The sequence below is a fragment of the Pelophylax lessonae genome (genome assembly GCF_965119305.1).
Source record: "Pelophylax lessonae genome assembly, chromosome: 1".
Taxonomy (NCBI): domain Eukaryota; kingdom Metazoa; phylum Chordata; class Amphibia; order Anura; family Ranidae; genus Pelophylax; species Pelophylax lessonae.
Window position 1 is genome coordinate 328030663 of NC_138768.1, and position 19468 is coordinate 328050130.

The window sequence follows — 19468 nt, forward strand, 5'->3', positions numbered from 1 at the left end:
GGAAAGGAGGGGAGGGGAGGAGAGGAGGGGGTGCAATCCTTAAAAAAAAATAATAATAATTAAATGTGTATTATAATGTGTGGAGATAGATATATACTGTATATAATCTCCATCACACATTATAATACACATTTAATTTTTTTTTTAGGGATTACATTTTCTGCACATAACACTACCTTTTCAGCAGTTTGACTTGTGAATTATTAATATAATATAATAAATGAAATTATTATTTTCATTATATTATATTATTTATGATATTATATATATATATATATATATATATATATATATATATATATATATATGTGTATTAATATAATGAAAATAATAATTTGATATACACTCACAAAAGTTTCTCCCACTTTTTCATTTTTATTTTTTGAAATGTCACATTACAAGATGATGGTTCAATCAAGTTAATGTACAATGACATGCAGTGAAGTGTGCGGTGACTTTGTTGCATAAAATTCAGCATATCTATTTTTTTTTTTCTTTACACAAAGCGCCACAACCTACCTCATCACAATGTTATGGTGGGTACAGGCCAGGGCACACAGAAAATAAATGTGGTCTGGGTGCCATTGCATTATGCCTGCAGTGCACCATTTACGGACCGCCCACCGTGTATTTACGTCCGCATTTTGACATTAAATACCGGGGTTATGGCAGTAGATAGCTGCCATAACCCCGGTATTTTTTTTTTTAAACGGCGGACGGCCTGCTTTAACATAAGTGTGGTCCCAGTGGCGGATTTTGAGAATTGTGAGAGAATCGTGATCTTCATTCTAAGCCAAAAAATCGTGATTCTCATTTTTGCCAGAATCGTGCAGCTCTAATATATATACACTGTACAAACGTAAAACATTAATTTCTCTGTCGCTCATTGACAGACGCAGTCCTCTTGATTAATATCAAATTGGGTTATACTGCCCTCTACAGGAGTAGGACACTAGGCAGAAGGAAAACGTTCTGGCCACACCTTAGGGGCACTGCTACCGGATGTTAGTTTTTTTTCTGTCTAGTCAGGAGTAAGGACCTAAGTTCCTTGCTGGGATCTTTGGTCCTGGCAAGATTTTTTTAGAAAATTTTTTTTTTTAGGCAGCTTTTTTCTCCAGTTGTTCCTGTGAGATCTTCAAGCAATTATGCTGGAGCTGGGCGACGGGCTGGATGTTAAGATCCAGTGGTCACCCCAGTCAGCCTACGAGCGCGTGCAGGCCCTAGCTCCGCGCTGGGTCGGCCGCGACATAGTCCCACTGGACGGGGACTGGCCCTGCGAGTTAAACGTCTCGCCGGGACGCCGACGACCAGTTGGAAACTGAGTCGCGGCGTCCGTATTGGTCAACAGCCTCCCCACTTCGGTGGAGAGGGGTTCTGTTAGGAGGGGGTGCCCGCCGGTTCCGGTATGGTGAGTAGTATGTTCCCCCTCTCCCCTGTCGGGTTTTGGGAATAGACACGGGCCCCCCTGTGGATGGTCGGACCCTCTTGATCCTGGGTCCCTCCTCTATCCTATAGCATGTGTCACAGATCTCCCTCTTGAGTGTGATTTGGTGAATAGAAACCAGGAGGCTTGGTTTGGGAGCTGACTATCGGATAGTCACTGTATGAGTGGGCACTGTAAAGGGACCATGACTGAAGTCAGGGGCTGGCATTACTGTTTAAGATGGCCATGTAAGAGGGTGATATGTTCCTACCTTATACTGAAGGTTGCAGTTGCCTGGACTACCGCCATCCGCCGCCGCCATCCTCCCGCAGGCCGCACAGGCCGATGCCTTCCTTCCGCAGGCCGCACGGTGTAGCAGGCCGCCGCCATCTTTCCACAGGCGCAGGCCGCCGCCATCCTCCCGCAGGTCGCGCGGGGCCGCCATCTTGGCGTAGCCTCGTGTCTCCGGCATGGGGGTGGCCATTTTGGAGATGACCAGCTACCTCGGAGTAGCAGGGGAAGCGCCGGAAGGCGTGTAAAGGGGCGGAGCCGCCTCCTTTACCCGGGAAAACGATCCAAAAGACTTCCTGTCTTTAAAGGACAGCGCTGAGAGCAGTTTGGTAGAAGCTTCTGTGCATCAGGTGGTGAGCTCTTGGGGTCTCTCTCTCTCTCTCTCTCTGTGGGGGTCCGAAGCAGGTAACACTGAGGGGCGCTGTTGCGCTGGGGGATTACAAAAAAAAAAAGTTTTTTTCTTTGCAATTTTTTTGTTTGCTGGCAAGTGTCTTGGATTAATCATGGACCCTGCTGCACATGTATCCCCACCTGATCCCCTCGAGGTGGCCGCAGGACCCTCCAGTGCCCCACTTATGATTGATGCATTTTCAGCAGTTTTGGAGTCTTTGGTATCCCGGGTGGAGGTGGCCTGTCAGGGATGGGGGGGCAAGAAAGTGACCCCCGCCTACCCCTATTTCATCTGACTTCAGATACGGATTCTGAGCTTGTCACTGCAGCTGCAGGTTCCTTTTCTGGGGCTGCTGTCTCGGGTACGGTCTCCTCAGACAGTGAGGAGGACGTTTCTGCCTCCACCATAGCGCAAGAAGAAGCGTTGGTGGACGCACTAGTTGTGTCTGTCCGGGAAACCTTAAGTCTTGAGGTTACACCGGCAGAGGTAGCTGATACTGAAATTCCTTTTGGTACTAGCAAGCCTACCAAAATGGCGAAGGTTTTTCCCTTGCCCAAATGTTTTGGTAATCTAATTAAAGAAGAATGGGGTCGTCCGAAACAAACTCCTGCTATTTCCAAACGCATTGCTAGGCGTTATCCGTTTGAGGAATCCCTCCTTAAGAAATGGACGGTACCACCATTGGTGGATTCACCGATTTCCAGACTAAATAAAGCCACTGGAGGACGCTCCGTCCTTTAGGGATCCGGTGGATCGTAAGGTGGAAGCGGAATCCCGCTCCATTTTTTCCCTGATAGGGTCAGCCTTTAGGCCAGTGGTTGCCATTGGTTTAGTTTCACAAACTTTGACAGAATGGACCAAATTGTTACGCCGTGACCTAGAGGGGAGAAGTATCCCCCCGGCAGTATCAGATTTGCTGGAGCAGATGATACAAGCGTTACAGTTCATCTGTGACGCCGCCCTGGACGCCACTCCATTGTTGGGGCGTGCATCAGTTTCAGCAGTGGTCCTCAGACGCGTGTTGTGGTTAAAGTGCTGGGCGGCGGATCAAGGTTCCAAAAAAGCTTTGGCTAATCTCCCCTTTCAAGGGGATCGCCTGTTTGGAGCCACCTTGGATGAGATTATAAAGGATCTCACTGGGGGCAAGAGCACTTTTTTGCCACAGACTGCTAAAGGTAAAGGACCTCGTAACAGGCGAGGACCTTCCTTTTCCGCTCATAAAAAGTTTGTTCGTTCCGCTGGGGCGGGCGATAAGGAGAAGCCCTCCAAAGCCCCTTCAGGGGGTTTCAAAGGGCGCTGGTCGGGTAAACAAAAGTCCGGCTCAGCCAAACCTGAAGATAAGACCAATACAGCCTGAAGGTGCGCCCCCACCCATCTCTGGGGTGGGGGAACGTCTTCACCGGTTTCCGGATCCATGGCTTTCCAGAATCTCGGACAAATGGGTTCGCGAGGTCATACGGTGGGGATACAAGATCGAGTTTCGATCATTTCTACCGGTGCGATTCTTCCCTTCCAACATTCGACTATCCCCGGATCGCTTAAAAGCTTTGCGGGGGGCAGTAATGGACTTGATGCAACAAGGAGTGGTAGTTCCCGTTCCTTGAGCAGAACGTTTTCAGGGGTTCTATTTGAACCTATTCACAATACCCAGAAAGAAGGGCAAGGTGCGTCCAATTCTGGACTTAAGAGCACTCAATCATTTTGTCCGGGTACAAGAATTCAAGATGGAGCCATCTGAACAGGGGTGGCCTCCCTGCATCAGGGGGATTTCCTGGCGTCCAGAAACAGCAAGGATGCCTAATTTCAGATCCCCATCTTCACAGGACATCAGCGTTTTCTTCGCTTGTCCCAAAGATCATCCCTGGTTCCCACCAGGAGACTGAACTATCTGGGCCTAACTTTGGATACATCCTTGGCAAGAGTGTTTCTCCTTGCGGAAAAACTCCAGAAGATTCAGTCAACGATTCAGATGTTGCTGTCCGTCAACTGGCCTTCCCTTCGGACTTGCATGAGGGTCCTGGGACTGATGGTGGCCTCCTTAGAGGCAGTACCGTATGCCCAGTCTCATACCCGATTTCTCCAAAAGGAGATTCTTTTCAAAGGGAATTGGAATCCCGATTCTCTGGACAATCGGATCCGGTTGAGCGAGCGGACCAGGGAGTCTCTGGTCTGGTGGCTTCGGTCTCCGATGCTCAACCAGGGGAAGTAATTTCTTGCGATAGAATCCAGGTTACCGATAAATGTATTGGAACTGAGAGCGATCAGACTTTGTCTGATTTACTGGACCGAGCAGCTCCAGGGCAGCCCGGTTCGGATCCAGTCGGACAATGCCACGGCCGTGGCTTATGTCAATCACCAAGGGGGCACCAAGAGTGTCCTGGCGGCCATCGAAGTGGCCAGCATTCTTCGTTGGGCGGAAGGTTTTGTTCCGGCTCTCTCCGCGGTATTCATTCCGGGGGTGGAAAATTGGCAGGCAGATTATCTCAGCCGTCAGATTCTGGATCAAGGGGAATGGTCTCTTCATCCAGAGGTATTTCACCAGCTGTGCCTTCATTGGGGCACCCCGGATGTGGATCTGTTGGCATCTCGGCTCAACAGGAAGGTGCGGAGGTTTGTAGTCCGCTCCCGAGATCCTCTAGCGGACGCAGCAGACGCGCTGGTCGCCCCGTGGGGGCAGTATCAGCTACTGTATACCTTCCATCCTCAAGTTACTGCCAAAACTTCTTCGCAGGATAGAGGTGGAGGGAATCCCAGTTATCCTGGTATCTCCGGACTGACCTCGTCGAGCCTGGTACGCCGACTTGGTGAGGCTGGTCGCGGACGCTCCTTGGAGACTTCAGCTCATGGAGGATCTGCGGTCTCAGGGACCGATCTTCCATCCTGCTTTACAATTGCTGGCTTTAACGGCCTGGCTATTGAGACCCAGGTGCTGAAGGACAAGGGATTGTCAGCTTCAGTTATTCCTACTCTAATTAAAGCAAGGAAAGCGACTTCCAGAAAAGTCTATCATCGCACATGGAAGTCTTATATTGCGTGGTGTGAATCCCTTGGATTTCCTCCACGTGCCTATTCGGTGACCCGAATCTTGGCTTTTCTGCAACAGGGGGTTGAGCAGAAACTGTCCTTGAGTACTATCAAGGGTCAGGTTTCAGCGTTAGCAATCTTCTTTCAGAAACCTTTGGCTACTCATTCCTTGGTGCGGAATTTCATCCAGGGGGTGCGGCACCTGGCTCCGCCAGAGCACTCGCCCTTACCGCCCTGGGATCTTAATTTTGGTGTTGTCGGTTCTTCAGAAACCTCCCTTTGAAAATATTAGGGAGGTTCCCTTGCTTACGTTATCCCAGAAGGTGGCCTTCTTGGTGGCCATCACTTCTGCACGCAGGGTGTCAGAACTGGCCTCATTATCCTGTCGTTCCCCATATCTGGTGGTTCATAGGGATAAGGTAGTTCTTCATCCGAATCCATCCTTCCTTCCTAAGGTGGTTTCAGAGTTTCATCTAAATGAAGATATTGTGCTACCTTCCTTGTGTCCTAAGCCCAGTCATCCTCGGGAGTTTGCGTTACATTCCTTGGATGTGGTTCGGGCGATCAGGGTATACTTGAAAACTATGGACTAGTTTCGTAAAACGGATTCACTTTTTGTGATCACGGATGGCCCCAAAAAGGGGTTGCCTGCATCTGCCGCGACTATTTCCAGATGGATCAGACCGACGGTGGTACAGGCTTATTCTATTAAGGGTCGGAATCCTCCGTTCCCTGTTAAGGCGCACTCCACTCGGGCGCTTAGTGCTTCCTGGGCCTTCCGCCATCAGGTGTCAGTGGTCCAGGTTTGCAAGGCGGCTACCTGGTCGTCGGTTCATACCTTTACAAGATTTTATAAAGTTGATGTGATGGCATCGTCGGATGCCTCTTTTGGCCGCAAGGTTCTGCAGGCCGCAATTTGAGGAGACCGTTGGTCTACCTCGAGGGTTTTTCTGTTGGGAGTCTCATCCTTTTGTCTGATGAGCCTTTAAAACTTCTAGTTGGCGCCGGTTGGGCCTTCTAGATTGGATTTTGATTTCTGTTTTCCCACCCCTCATTTGTGGCACTGCTTTGGGACGTCCCAATTTGATATTAATCAAGAGGACTGCGTCTGTCAATGAGCGACAGAGAAAAATAGATTTTTGTAAAATCTTATCGTAAAATCCTTTTCTCTTAAGCTCATTGACAGACGCAGTACCCGCCCCTCTACTTTTGAGTTGGGTTGGGTTAAATTCTCTGACACTGCTTTGTGACATAACGAACATACTGTAGCAGAGAGAGAGAGGATATACCCTCTGGGACTGCCCCTAAGGTGTGGCCAGAACGTTTTCCTTCTGCCTAGTGTCCTACTCCTGTAGAGGGCAGTATAACCCAATTTGATATTAATCAAGAGGACTGCGTCTGTGTCCATGAGCTTAAGAGAAAAGGATTTTACGGCAAGATTTTCCAAAAATCCATTTTTTAAAAATGACACTAATATTCTGAAGAACATCCTTGCAATTTCTTAGTAACTTAGGGCATCTCCAGAAAAGATGTATAAAAATCTCCCTGGGGCATGTCACACATTCAGTACACTTGGAACTAGCCGAAGATCTGCTCTTTACAGTTAACAAGTAGTTCTATATATCCTAAGGACAATATATCCTAAGGACAATAAATAACTGTCTGAGAGCCTGATATTGGGACACAGGGAATTGCCCTTAATATCTCAAATCATTCACCCTCTTCATCATTGCCTATCAATCGATGCTGTTACTGTCTGCCTTTTAAGGCAATTTTTAATCAAGTATTTATGAATCCATGTTTTATACATAAGAAATTATACCCTTAGTATAATGACATCACCACATCCTATATTACTGGGATTCTATAATTTCTCATAGCTCTCATCGTCTCCTGAGAGCTTATTGCATGACGCAGTTGTAAATACTGGTAGAAAGTTTGTTTAGAGAATACTGTTCCGTATAGAATAATATAATATACAAAACTCTGATACTTACATATAAATGTACAGTATCTCACCAAAATGAGTACACCCCTCACATTTTTGTAAATATTTTAATATATCTCCCCATTCACACCTGAGACCTTGTAGCACTAACAAGTCACATGACACCAGTGAGGGAAAATGTCTAATTGGGCCCAATTTGGACATTTTTATTTAGAGGGGTACTCACTTTTGTTGCCAGCGGTTTATACATTGATGGCTGTGTGTTGTTATTTTGAAGGGACAGCAAATTTACACCGTTATACAAGCTGTACACTCACTATTTTACATTGTAGTAAAGTGTCATTTCATTAGTGTTGACACATGAAAAAATATAATAAATTATTTACAAAAATGTGAGGGGTGTACTCGCTTTTGTGAGATACTGTATAGGTATAAATAGATGTAAGGCCTTTTCTATTTTAACCACATCCTGCCCGCCCTATAGCAGAATGACGGCGGGAATGTGGTTGTATTATCCTGACCGGACGTCCTATAACGGCGGCAGGATAATACGCTCTGCGCGCCCCCCCGATCGGTGATGCGAGGTGTCTGACTCCCTGCATCTCCAATCTCGGTAAAGAGCCTACTGACGTAGGCTCTTTACCATGTGACCAGCTGTGTCCAATCACGCCTGGTCACATAGTAAACGGGAAGAACCGTTGATCGGCTTTCCTCAGTACGTGCCTGACAGGCACGAGTAAAGGAGCGCCGATCGGCGGCTCCCCTGACGGGGGGGGGGGGGGTCGGCACTGGTAATCAGATCATTGATTACCAGTGCAGACCCTCGGGGGGGGGGCACTAGAACCACCAGGGATGCCCACCCATGACCCCAGAGATGCCCACCCATGACCCCAGGGATGCCCACTATGGCCACCAGGGATGGCAATCAGGGCTCAGGGAGCCCCCCATTGCCCTTCCCAATTCCCATCAGTGCTCCCCACCAGTGCCCATCATTGCAATCTATCAGTGTCGCCCACCAGTGCCCATTATTGCCCACCAGTGCCGCCTATCAGTGCCACCTATCAGTGCCCATCAATGCCGCCTATCAGTGCCCAGCAGTGCCGCCTATCAGTGCCCACCAATGCTGCATATCAGTGCTACCTATCAGTGCATATCAGTGCCACCCCATCAGTGCCTCCTCATCAGTGCCTGTCAGTGCAGTCTCATCAGTGCAGGAAAAAACATATTTATTTACAAAATTGTATAACCTAAACAAAAAAACTTTTTTTTTTTTTTTTTTTTTCAAACTTTTCGGTCTTTTTTTTATTTGTTTAGCAAAAAAGAAAAAACCTTCCGGTGATCAAATATCACCAAAAGAAAGCTCTATTCGTGGGGGGGGAAATTACATAAATTTGGTTTAGGGTACAGTGTTGCATGACCGCGCAATTGTCATTCAAAATGCAACAGCACAAAAAGGGGAAAATTGGCCTGGGCAGGAAGGGGGTGAAAGTGCCCTGTATTGAAGTGGTTAAGTATGGAAAAAAAAAAATATATGTTTGTGTGTGTGTGTGTGTGTGTGTATATATATATATATGTGTATATATATATGTGTGTATATATATATATATATATATATATATATATATATATATATGTGTGTATATATATATATATGTATATATATATATGTATATATATATATATATATTTTTTTTTTTTTTTTTTGTAAATATTTTATTATATCTTTTCATTTGACAACACTGAAAAATTTACACTTTGCTACAATGTAAAGTAGTGAGTGTACAGCTTGTATAACAGTGTAAATTTTCTGTCCCCTGAAAATAACTCAACACCGCTGGCAACAAAAGTGAGTACACCCCTAAGTGCAAATATCCAAATTGGGCCCAAAGTGTCAATATTTTGTGTGGCCACCATTATTTTCCAGGACTGCCTTAACCCTCTTGGGCATGGAGTTCACCAGAGCTTCACAGGTTGTCCTCTTCCACTCCTCCATGAAGACATCACAGAGCTGGTGGATGTTAGCTCCTCCACCTACTGTTTGAGGATGCCCCACAGATGCTCAATAGGGTTTATGTCTGGAGACATGCTTGGCCAATCCATCTCCTTTAGCCTCAGCTTCTTTAGCAAGGCAGTGGTCGTCTTGGAGGTGTGTTTGGGGTTGTTATGTTGGAATACCGCCCTGCGGTCCAATATCTGAAGGGAGGGGATCATGCTCTGCTTCAGTATGTCGCAGTACATGTTGGCAGTGATGGTTCCCTCAATGAACTTTAGCTCCCGAGTGTCGGCAGCACTCATGCAGCCCCAAACCATGACACTCCCACCACCGTGCTTGACTGTAGGCAAGACACACTTGTCTTTGTACTCCTCACCTGGTTGCCGCCACACATGCTTGACACCATCTGAACCAAATAAGTTTATCTTGGTCTCATCAGACCGCAGGACATTGTTCCAGTAATCCATGTCCTTAGTCTGCTTGTCTTCAGCAAACTGTTTGCGGGCTTCCTTGTGCATCATCTTTAGAAGAGGCTTCCTTCTGGGATGACAGCCATTCAGACCAATTTGATGCAGTGTGCGGTGTATGGTCTGAGCACTGACAGGCTGACCCTCCATCCCTTCAGCCTCTGCAGCAATGCTGGCAGCACTCATACGTCTATTTCCCAAAGACAACCTTTGGATATGACACTGAGCACGTGCACTCAACTTCTTTGGTCGACCATGGCAAGGCCTGTTATGAGTGGAACCTGTCCTGTTAAACCGCTGTATGGTCTTGGCCACCGTGCTGCAGCTCAGTTTCAGGGTCTTGGCAATCTACTTATAGCCTAGGCCATCTTTATGTAGAGCAACAATTATTTTTTTCAGATCCTCAGAGTTTTTTTCCATGAGGTGCCATGTTGAACTTCCAGTGACCAGTATGTGAGAGTGAGAACGATAACACCAAATTTTACACACCTGCTCTCCATTCACACCTGAGATCTTGTAACACTAACAAGTCACATGACACTGGGAAGGGAAAATGGCTGATTGGTCCCAATTTGGACATTTTCACTTAGGGGTGTACTAACTTTTGTTGCCAGCGGTTTAGACATCAATGGCTGTGTGTGAGTTATTCTGAGGGGACAGCAAATTTACACTGTTATACGAGCTGTACACTCACTACTTTGCATTGTAGCGAAGTGTAATTTCTTCATTGTTGTCACATGAAAAGATATAATAAAATATTTACAAAAATGTGAGGGGTGTACTCTTGTGAGATACTGTATATATATTTCAATAAATACCTGCTCTGTGCAGTGGTAAAGAACAGTTTTCCCTTCCTCTTCACCTTCATCTGCCCCCCATAGCAAGCTGTCTGCTTGGGGGGCACGTGTGGGCACGCTCCCCAGTTGGGCTGTGTGCGTCCATAGATAGCTTTACAACCTTCATCAGTTATACGCTGTAATTGTTATTATACAGGATTTATATAGCACCAACAGTTTGCGCAGCACCTTACAACATGAGGGCAGACAGTACAGTTTCTATACAGGAGGAATTAGAGGGCCCTGCTCTTTCGTGCTGACAATCTAGGAGGGAGGGTCAAGTTATACAAAAGGTAATAGCTGTGGGAGATGAGCTGCTGGAGAAAATAAAAATACAGTTGTTAGGTGGGGCAGATGAGGCTTCTCTGAAGAGAAGGTTTTTCAGGAATCGTCTGAAAGCAAACTGAGTCTGAGATAGTCAGACAGTTTGGGGCAGGGGGTTCCAAGGGAGAGGCTCGGGAAACGTCCTAGAGGAGAGCATGGGAGGAGGTGACTAGAGAACTAGAGAGCAGGAGGTTTTGGAAGGAATGAAGAGAATGACTGGATTGGTATTTTGAGACTAGGTTAGTGATGTAGCTGGGGGCTATGGTGGATGGCTTTGTAAGTTGTTAGTATTTTAAATAGAATTAGTTAGGTGAGTGGAAGCCATCGGAGGAGTTGACAAAGAGGAGTAGCAGATACTGAACGGTTGGTAAGGTGGATGAGCCTGGCAGCAGCATTCATGATGGACTGAAGGGGGGATAGCCTATATAAAGGTAAGCCAATGAGAACGGAGTTGCAGTAGTCGAGGCAAGAGATGACCAGGGAGTTAACTATGAGCTTTGTGGTGTCATTGGTTAGAAAGGGGCGTATATTGAGGATGTTTCAGAGGTTGAGGCGGCAAGATTTGGACAGTGATTGGACGTGGAGAAAAAACTATAGTTTAGAGTCCAGGATTACACCTAGAACCCTGGTATGTGTGATAGGCTGATAGTTGTGCCATCGATCTTGACAGAGAAGTCAGGGGAAGAGGCATGTGGGGAAGGAAAAATTATGAGCTTGATTTTAGATAGATTGAGTTTGAGGAAGTAATGTGACATCCAGGTTGATATGTCTGTTAGTAAATTAGTGATACGTGAGAAGACTAAAGGAGTGAGCTAAGGGGTAGGGAGATATTGGGTGCCGTCGATGTAGAAATGGTATTGGAAGCCATGGGAGGCCAACAACTAACCCAGGGAGGGGTTTTAGATAGAGATAAGGAGATGTACAAGAACGGAACCTTGGGAGACCCCGACAGAGAAAGAAAGGAGGAAGTAGAATTGTAAGTTACGACAAAGGTGCAGTCGTGTTAGTAGGAAGAGAACCAGCGAGGAGTACAGTCACAGAGACCAAAGGCGTGGAGTTTTTTTGAGGAGGAGGGGTTGTTCCACTGTGTTAAGGGCAATAATATATCTATATTTCATCTGGGGGTTCTTTTGCACCATATAAGATCTTTTAAAATACTAATTTCTCTTACGTCCTCCGACAGTCGCCGCCCCTTCCCAATTCGTCACCAATGGGTATTGACCTTTGCTCCGTAGGAGTAGCTAGGCAACAAGAATTGTTAATACAAAGCTTTTAACATAGACACACCCCTAGGGGCTGTCCCCTCAGTCAATACCTCCCTGCACCAGCATTCCCAACTCAGTTTGTCTTTGCCTAGCTTAGGAGTAGCTGCTTTCCTGTGCTGGGGCTCAGTCTCAGCCTTCTACCCTTTCTTTGATTTTATTTCAAGTATTTTTTTCTCTCTTTCTGGCTAGCTGTTATTTTATCAGCCTTAGTTTACCGATCTTCTGATGAAGATTCATCATGCGGAGCTGGGTCTCGGACTGGCCGCCCTGCATCCCAGGGCTGATAGCCAGATGGATCCCCAGCCTGCCATCGAGCGTTCAGCTTAGGTTTTGCCCTGGCACATTGAACGACCCATCCCTGTTCGCTGCAGGGATGCTGCCTGTGAGGTGGCTACCTCACTGGACGCCATGACTGCGGTCCGCAAGCGTCCTGGCTGCGGCACTCCCTGTCTGCCCTGATAGCGGTTTGTCGCTGGAGACGGCTCCCCACGCCATCTGGTACGGTAAGCACCTTCTGTGTGGGGACCTTCTGTATGGGTGTCAGTCTGTGGCAAAGTGCGTCCGATTCTGGACTTGAAAGCTCTGAACCGCTTTTTGCGGGTTCGCAAGTTTCGCATGGAATCCCTGCGCTCGGTGGTGGCTGCCCTGAGTCTGGGGGAATTCATGGCCTCCATCGATCTGAAGGATGCGTACCTACACATCCCCATTTTCGAAGGTCACCAGAGGTACCTTCGATTCGCCATTGCGGAGGATCACTTCCAATTCGTGGCGTTACCTTTCGGTCTTGCTTCGGCTCCGCCGGTTCTGGCCCTGTTGCGAGCACAGGGCATTGCTGTCTTGGGGTATCTGGACGATATCCTGATGAGGTCAAACGCCAGTCAGAGCCTGGTGACCGACCTGTCCATCACGATGCAGACTCTGCAGGAGTTCGGTTGGACCATGAACATTCCGAAGTCGACTCTGTGTCCCTCGGTTCGCCTTCCCTATCTGGGAATGATTCTGGACTCTGTCCAAGCGAAGGTTTTCCTGCCGGAGGACAAGCTCCGGACTCTTCAGGACGAGGTCAGGTCCCTCAGGGACAACCTTTGCTCGTCTCTCCGGACATGCATGAGATGTCTAGGTCTAATGGTTTCGTCTTTCGAGGCGATACCTTTTGCCCAGTTTCACACGCGGGGTCTCCAGGCGGAGATTCTGTCCGAGTGGGACGGGCGACCGCAATCCCTGGATCTCGTTGAGCCAGGACACCAGAAGGGGTCTTCTGTGGTGGCTCCAGTCCCCGGCAGTGTCGGGGGGCAAGTCTTTTCGTCCACTGTCATGGACGGTACTCACCACGGATGCCAGCCTGTCGGGCTGGGGTGGTGTTCTGGGCGTTCTGTCTGCCCAGGGAACTTGGTCAGAGGAGGAGTCTTCCCTCCCGCTCAACATTCTGGAATTGAGGGCAATAAAGCTTTGCCTTCTGCGATGGACGGACCGGCTTCAGGACCGTCCGGTTCGGGTTCAGACGGGCAATGCCACCGCGGTGGCCTACATCAACCACCAAGGGGGCACCAGGAGTGCCCGAGCGGCTCGGGAAGTAGCCGACATTCTGTCTTGGGCCGAGACGCACGTCCCTGCGATTACGGCAGTTCACATTCCGGGGGTGAAGAATTGGCAGGCGGATTATCTGAGTCGCCAGACCCTGGACCAGGGAGAATGGTCCCTTCACCCGGATGTCTTCCAGATGTTGTGCGCGAAGTGGGGTTCCCCAGATGTGGACCTGTTCGCGTCTCGTCTGAACAACAAGGTGGAAAGGTTCGTGGCAAGGACGCGCGATCCTCGGGCAGACGCCTCGGACGCGTTAGTGGCGCCCTGGCATCAGTATCGTCTGATGTATGCCTTTCCACCGATTCAGTTGCTGTCCAGGCTTCTTCGCAGGTTAGCCTTGGAACCGCACACGGTGATTCTGGTAGCGCCGGACTGGCCTCGCCGGTCCTGGTACGCGGATCTCGTAAATCTGGCAGTCGACGCTCCGTGGCGTCTGCCACTCCGGGAAGATCTCCTGTCTCAAGGGCCGATATTCCATCCTGCTTTACAGTCGCTGGCTTTAACAGCCTGGCTGTTGAAAGCCAGGTCCTGAAGGATAGGGGTCTTTCCCCTGAGGTCATTCCCACTTTGATCAAGGCTAGAAAAGCCTCTTCGGGTAAAATTTATTACCGTACTTGGAAAGCTTACTTTGCCTGGTGTGAGTCCAGGGGGTTTTCCCCTCGCTCATACTCGGTGTCAAGAGTGTTGGCTTTCCTCCAAATTGGAGTGGACCAGCTTTTGGCGCTGGCCACGATTAAGGGTCAGATTTCTGCGCTGGCCGTTCTCTTTCAACGCCCTGTGGTGTCTAATTCATTGGTTAGCACCTTTGTTCAGGGGGTGTGAAATTTGGCCCCTCCTAGGAGGGACCCTGTACCTCCATGGGACTTGAACTTGGTTCTGTCCGTGTTGCAACAGGCTCCCTTTGAAAAGATCAGGGAGATCTCGTTGTCTCTGTTGTCCAAGAAGGTTGCCTTTTTGGTGGCGATCACTTCGGCTCGCAGGGTGTCGGAGCTGGCAGCTTTGTCCTGCAACTCTCCCTACCTGGTGGTCCACAAGGATAAGGTGGTCCTGCGGCCTAACCCATCTTTTCTTCCGAAAAGGATATCGGATTTTCACCTGAATGAGGACATTGTCTTGCCTTCGCTCTGCGCGAAGCCTAAGCATCCGAAGGAGGTTGCCTTACATTCCTTGGATGTTGTCCGGGCGATCAGGGTCTACCTGTCGTCCACTAAATCTTTTCGCAAGTCGAATTCTCTCTTTGTCCTTCCTGAGGGACCTCGGAAGGGCATGGCGGCGTCGTCTGCGGCTATCGCCAAATGGATCAGACAGATCATTGAACAAGCCTATGCCTTGAAGGGGAAGGTTCCTCCTTTTCCTGTGAAGGCGCACTCTACCAGATCTTTGAGTACGTCTTGGGCTTTCCGGCATCAAGCTTCTGTGGCCCAAGTGTGTAAGGCGGCGACTTGGTCGTCCGTTCACACTTTCTCAAAATTCTATAAGGTGGATGTTCAGGCATCGGCTGATGCCTCCTTTGGCTGTAAAGTTCTCAGTGCGGCAGTCTCCTAGGGACCCTTGTTTTCATGGGCCCTTGGTTGTTGGGGTGTTTTACCCCTGGGTTGCTTGTTTTTCCTGGGATTGTTGCTCCTGTTGAGCACTTTTTTTCCTGTTGCCCAGTTGGTTCTCCTACTCTGGTAAGGTTCCTTTCTCTGATGTGGGTACTGCGTTGCCTTTCTACGGTTGCGTCTCCCACCCCTCATGTCTACACTGCTTTGGGACGTCCCATTGGTGACGAATTGGGAAGGGGCGGCGACTGTCGGAGGACGTAAGAGAAAACGGAATTTTTGTAAAATCTTACCGTAAAATTCCTTTCTCTGAGTCCTCCGACAGTCGCCGCCCCCCGCCCCTCTTTTGGGGTTTTTGTGTACTCTTACTGCTATGCTACCAAACTGAGTTGGGAATGCTGGTGCAGGGAGGTATTGACTGAGGGGACAGCCCCTAGGGGTGTGTCTATGTTAAAAGCTTTGTATTAACAATTCTTGTTGCCTAGCTAATCCTACGGAGCAAAGGTCAATACCCATTGGTGACGAATTGGGAAGGGGCGGCGTCTGTCGGAGGACTCAGAGAAAGGAATTTTACAGTAAGATTTTACAAAAATTCCGTTATTTCAAAGGTATTCTTCAAGATACCCCTTGGTGAATTATGAAGTACGTATAATAGAGGCATCCAACTCCGCTTTGTAAGGTTGGATCTGCCAGCTATGGACGAAGGTAGTTAAGTCCATGAATTGCACTGTGCCTGAAATTTGACAATAGGTGGATCTACAGTAATAAAGTGCACATCTTATGATGTAGAAATTGTAACACATTTTGTATATTTTAAAAAGTACATTGAACATTAAAAGTCGTACATTTATTGGGCATAAAGTCTGTTTGGTTGGGATTTCTTTGCCTCATTTTTACTTTAGTGTTCTGCCTCTACAACCACAGCTTGCACTTTAATAATTCTGTCTTTTTCCCCCCTGCCTCTTTCTCCTCTCTGCATAGGATCAGATTAAAAGAATAAAGTTAGAACCGCAGTCTGATGTTCAGGACCAAAGAAGCTTGGTCCAAAGTGAGCACGAGGTGGGAGAGAAGCAGAGCCTAACAGAAGAGAATGTGTAAGTAGTGCAAAGGTGATAAAAAAAAGAGGGAGGGTTGCTAATATTTTTACTTTGTGTTATACACTAAATTATAATACATTTTTCTTTCTAAAACCTAAAAGATGTAAGCAGGTTATACATGGTTCGAAATTTGTCCAGTTTAGCAGCAAGCGGCCAAATTTCAAAATGTGTATATCCCTCTCTGTTCAACAGAAGCCAATTGTGTGACAAGCTTCTGTCAAACAATCCTGCTGGAAACCCAGCATTCGATCAGTGTTTGCAGCCAATGGCTGCAGCACTGATATATATATATATATATATATATATATATATATATATATATATATATATATATATATATACACTAATAAAAAATAGAATACTCAGCACTGAACTAAAACCAGAATGAGATCAGCTGCTCAACACTAAAAGGTCATCTAAAAAATCCTTCCAATACAATTCAAAGCTCAGTGCAGCGCAATCTCAATAATCTCCTGTAATAATTAAAACAATAAAGTACTCTTATGCAATGCAAATATGTCCATGAGGCTCGGTTTCCACTAGTGCGACTTGCTGTGCGACTTGACACATGTCAAGTCGCACAGCAAGTCAAAAGCCATTGTTTTCAATTTGGCCCGTTTCTACTGCTGCGACTTCAGTTGCGGCGACTTCAAAAGTAGTTCGTGCACTACTTTTGAGCCGTCTTCAGTCCGACTTCCCGCTATAATGAGGGACAAGTCTCACTGAAAGCCGCAAACAACTTTAGCTACGAAGTCGCGCTAGAAGTAGCACGACTTCGTAGCCGCACTAGTGGAAACCGAGCCTGAATGAGAGTCCAATACATCAAGAAGACAAAAGTGACAGGAAGATCCTTGTTGTACAGTCAGAAGCCCAGGTGCTGGAAAACTTGAAATCATGCAATAACACACATGAAACGTGCATGATCCAACCAACACAGCTCTCTCTGCCTCTCACCTCCAATAAACGACCCTACAGGGTCTCTGTGCGTGTATGGTATAATTGATCCTCCTGCTCTCCCCTTGGTTCCCCTGGTTCCAGATCAGGCGGGACTTCGGTCAGCGGGGATAGGGAAGACCAATGAAGACCCAGCATTTATTAACCATTGGATAATGGTTAATTGGATCTTCCCTTATTGTTTTCCAACTATTTACTTGGTGCGGAGTTCTGTCTGATCTGGAACCAGGGGAACCAAGGGGAGAACAGGAGGATCAATTATACCATACACGCTCAGAGTGTTGGTTGGATCAAGCACGTTTCATGTGTGTTATTGGATGATTTCAAGTTTTCCAGCACCTGGGCTTCTGACTGTACAACAAGGATCTGCCTGTCACTTTTGTCTTCTTGATGTATTGGACTCTCATTCATGGACATATTTGCATTGCATAAGAGTACTTTATTATTTTAAATGTTACAGGAGATTATTGAGATTGCGCTGCACTCAGCTTTGTATATGTATATATATATATATATATATATAATAAATATATATATATATATATATATATATATATATATATATATATATATATATATATATATATATATATATATATATATATATATATATATGACAGTTGAGGGGAGTCCCTAATGTCAGAATACAGTGGTATAGTGGGGGAGATACCTGCATCCACATTGCTTGTGTGGATATGGGAATCTGTCAGTTTTTCTGAGAGCCTATCTTATTTATGCACTACCAGGGCGTGCTGTAACTTTACTATCTGCTTGTAATTCTTACAATTTGTAGCACTTCTATTTGGGTGCTTCTCTGAACCCCAAATTTTCACAAAAGTGCTTGCCCCGCTTCTTGACGTTATGCATACCCAGGGCACTCACTGTGACTGTGTGGGTTTCCCCCTGGGTACTCCATTTTACTCCCACACTCCAGATACTTACTGGAAGGTAATTAGCTACTGTCTAAATTGGCCCTGGTATGTGTATGCATGGTTGCAAGTGAGGGACCTCCTAGATTGTAATCTCACTGAGGGTAGAGACTGATGTGAATGCACAATAAACAGCAAATCACTGTGTAAATTTTCAGAGCTAAATAAATATCTGTAATTAATTATACCCAAGTTGGTTTCTCTCTCCCTTCCACCTCAATTAGGATATTGTTCTCCTTTCCATCTGTCCTGCTTCACAACACACCAAGTAAATTTCCCTGCACTGCTTAGATCTCTTAATAGCTGTCAGGGTCTATTTGGCAGACATGGCTTCTGTTCGCAAGTTTGAGTACCTTTTTGTCTTGTGCACCAGGTAACTTATTTCCAGGGCCTACGACCTTAAAGTGTTCACCAGTTCATGAAAAATGAAAAGGTGAAAACTGAACCTCCTCAGCCCTGGTTCTTGTGGTACTTACCTCCGTTGATGCTGAGCTGTCAGTGCCCGCTCAGCTAGTGCAGCAGTCCATTAATTTACCATCCCTGCTCTTCTCCCTCTTTTTGTGTAGTTCTTCGAAGACAGATTATAGCGATCATCACATTCCGGTCAGAGCCAGCGCTGACCAATCTGAGTTGGAAAAGGAATTCCTCCTTTCCCCTACAAGCTCATTCCACCAGGTCTGTTTGTGTCTCCTTGGCTTTCCAGCATCAAGCATCTGTATTCCAGATTTACACGGCCTCCACCTGGTCCTATGTTCTCCACCTCTACCAGGTGGATGTTCAGGCCTCCAACTCGGCCAGTGCAGTTTTTGGCTGCAAGGTACTTCAAGCTGTTATCTGAGTGTTTTTGGCACCTTAACCCTTGTGGGGTTTTTTTTGGCAGGCCTGTTGGCTGTTCTGTTGAGGATGTCCCATAGTCTATGAATAAAAGTCCTGTATGGTACGATTATTACAATGGGAGCTTTGACTTACCTGTAAATTCCTTATCTTGGAGTATTTTGTAGGACACACAGGCCCTTCCCCTCCTGTCTTCTCTGGTCCCTTCTTATTTTTTGCATAAAAAACTAGAGTCATTTGACAAAGTTTTTTTGTCAGTGTCCAATAACCTGAATGTAGCCTGCATATAACTTGTCCCAAAGGCTCTATGAGGAAATGGATTGGGGATCAGAGAAGCCCGGATCAAACAGCCTTTTTACACAATGCAGAGGATTACCCCTTAGTTTCCACAGGAAAACCAGCATGCTTTACTGCACATACAGACTGATTTTACTGTTGTGGGCTTAGTAACACTTTAATTTTTTAAGTGTAGGAACTGGCTGATGTGGTGCACTGTCAAGATTGCTGTGTGGCTCAGCAGCTGGTAATTTAAAGTGGTGAAATGTTTAAAGATGTTAGAGAGATGTA

General features: G+C 46.9%; 1 protein-coding gene across 1 annotated transcript in view; it reads left to right on the forward strand.

The window, feature by feature from the left end:
* ACIN1 (apoptotic chromatin condensation inducer 1) overlaps positions 1–19468 on the forward strand; it is a 219613-nt gene that overhangs the window by 116690 nt on the left and 83455 nt on the right. The window contains exon 8 of the mRNA XM_082244819.1: positions 16069–16181. Within this exon, the coding sequence (XP_082100945.1) occupies positions 16069–16181 (113 nt within the window). The remainder of the gene's footprint in view (positions 1–16068; positions 16182–19468) is intronic.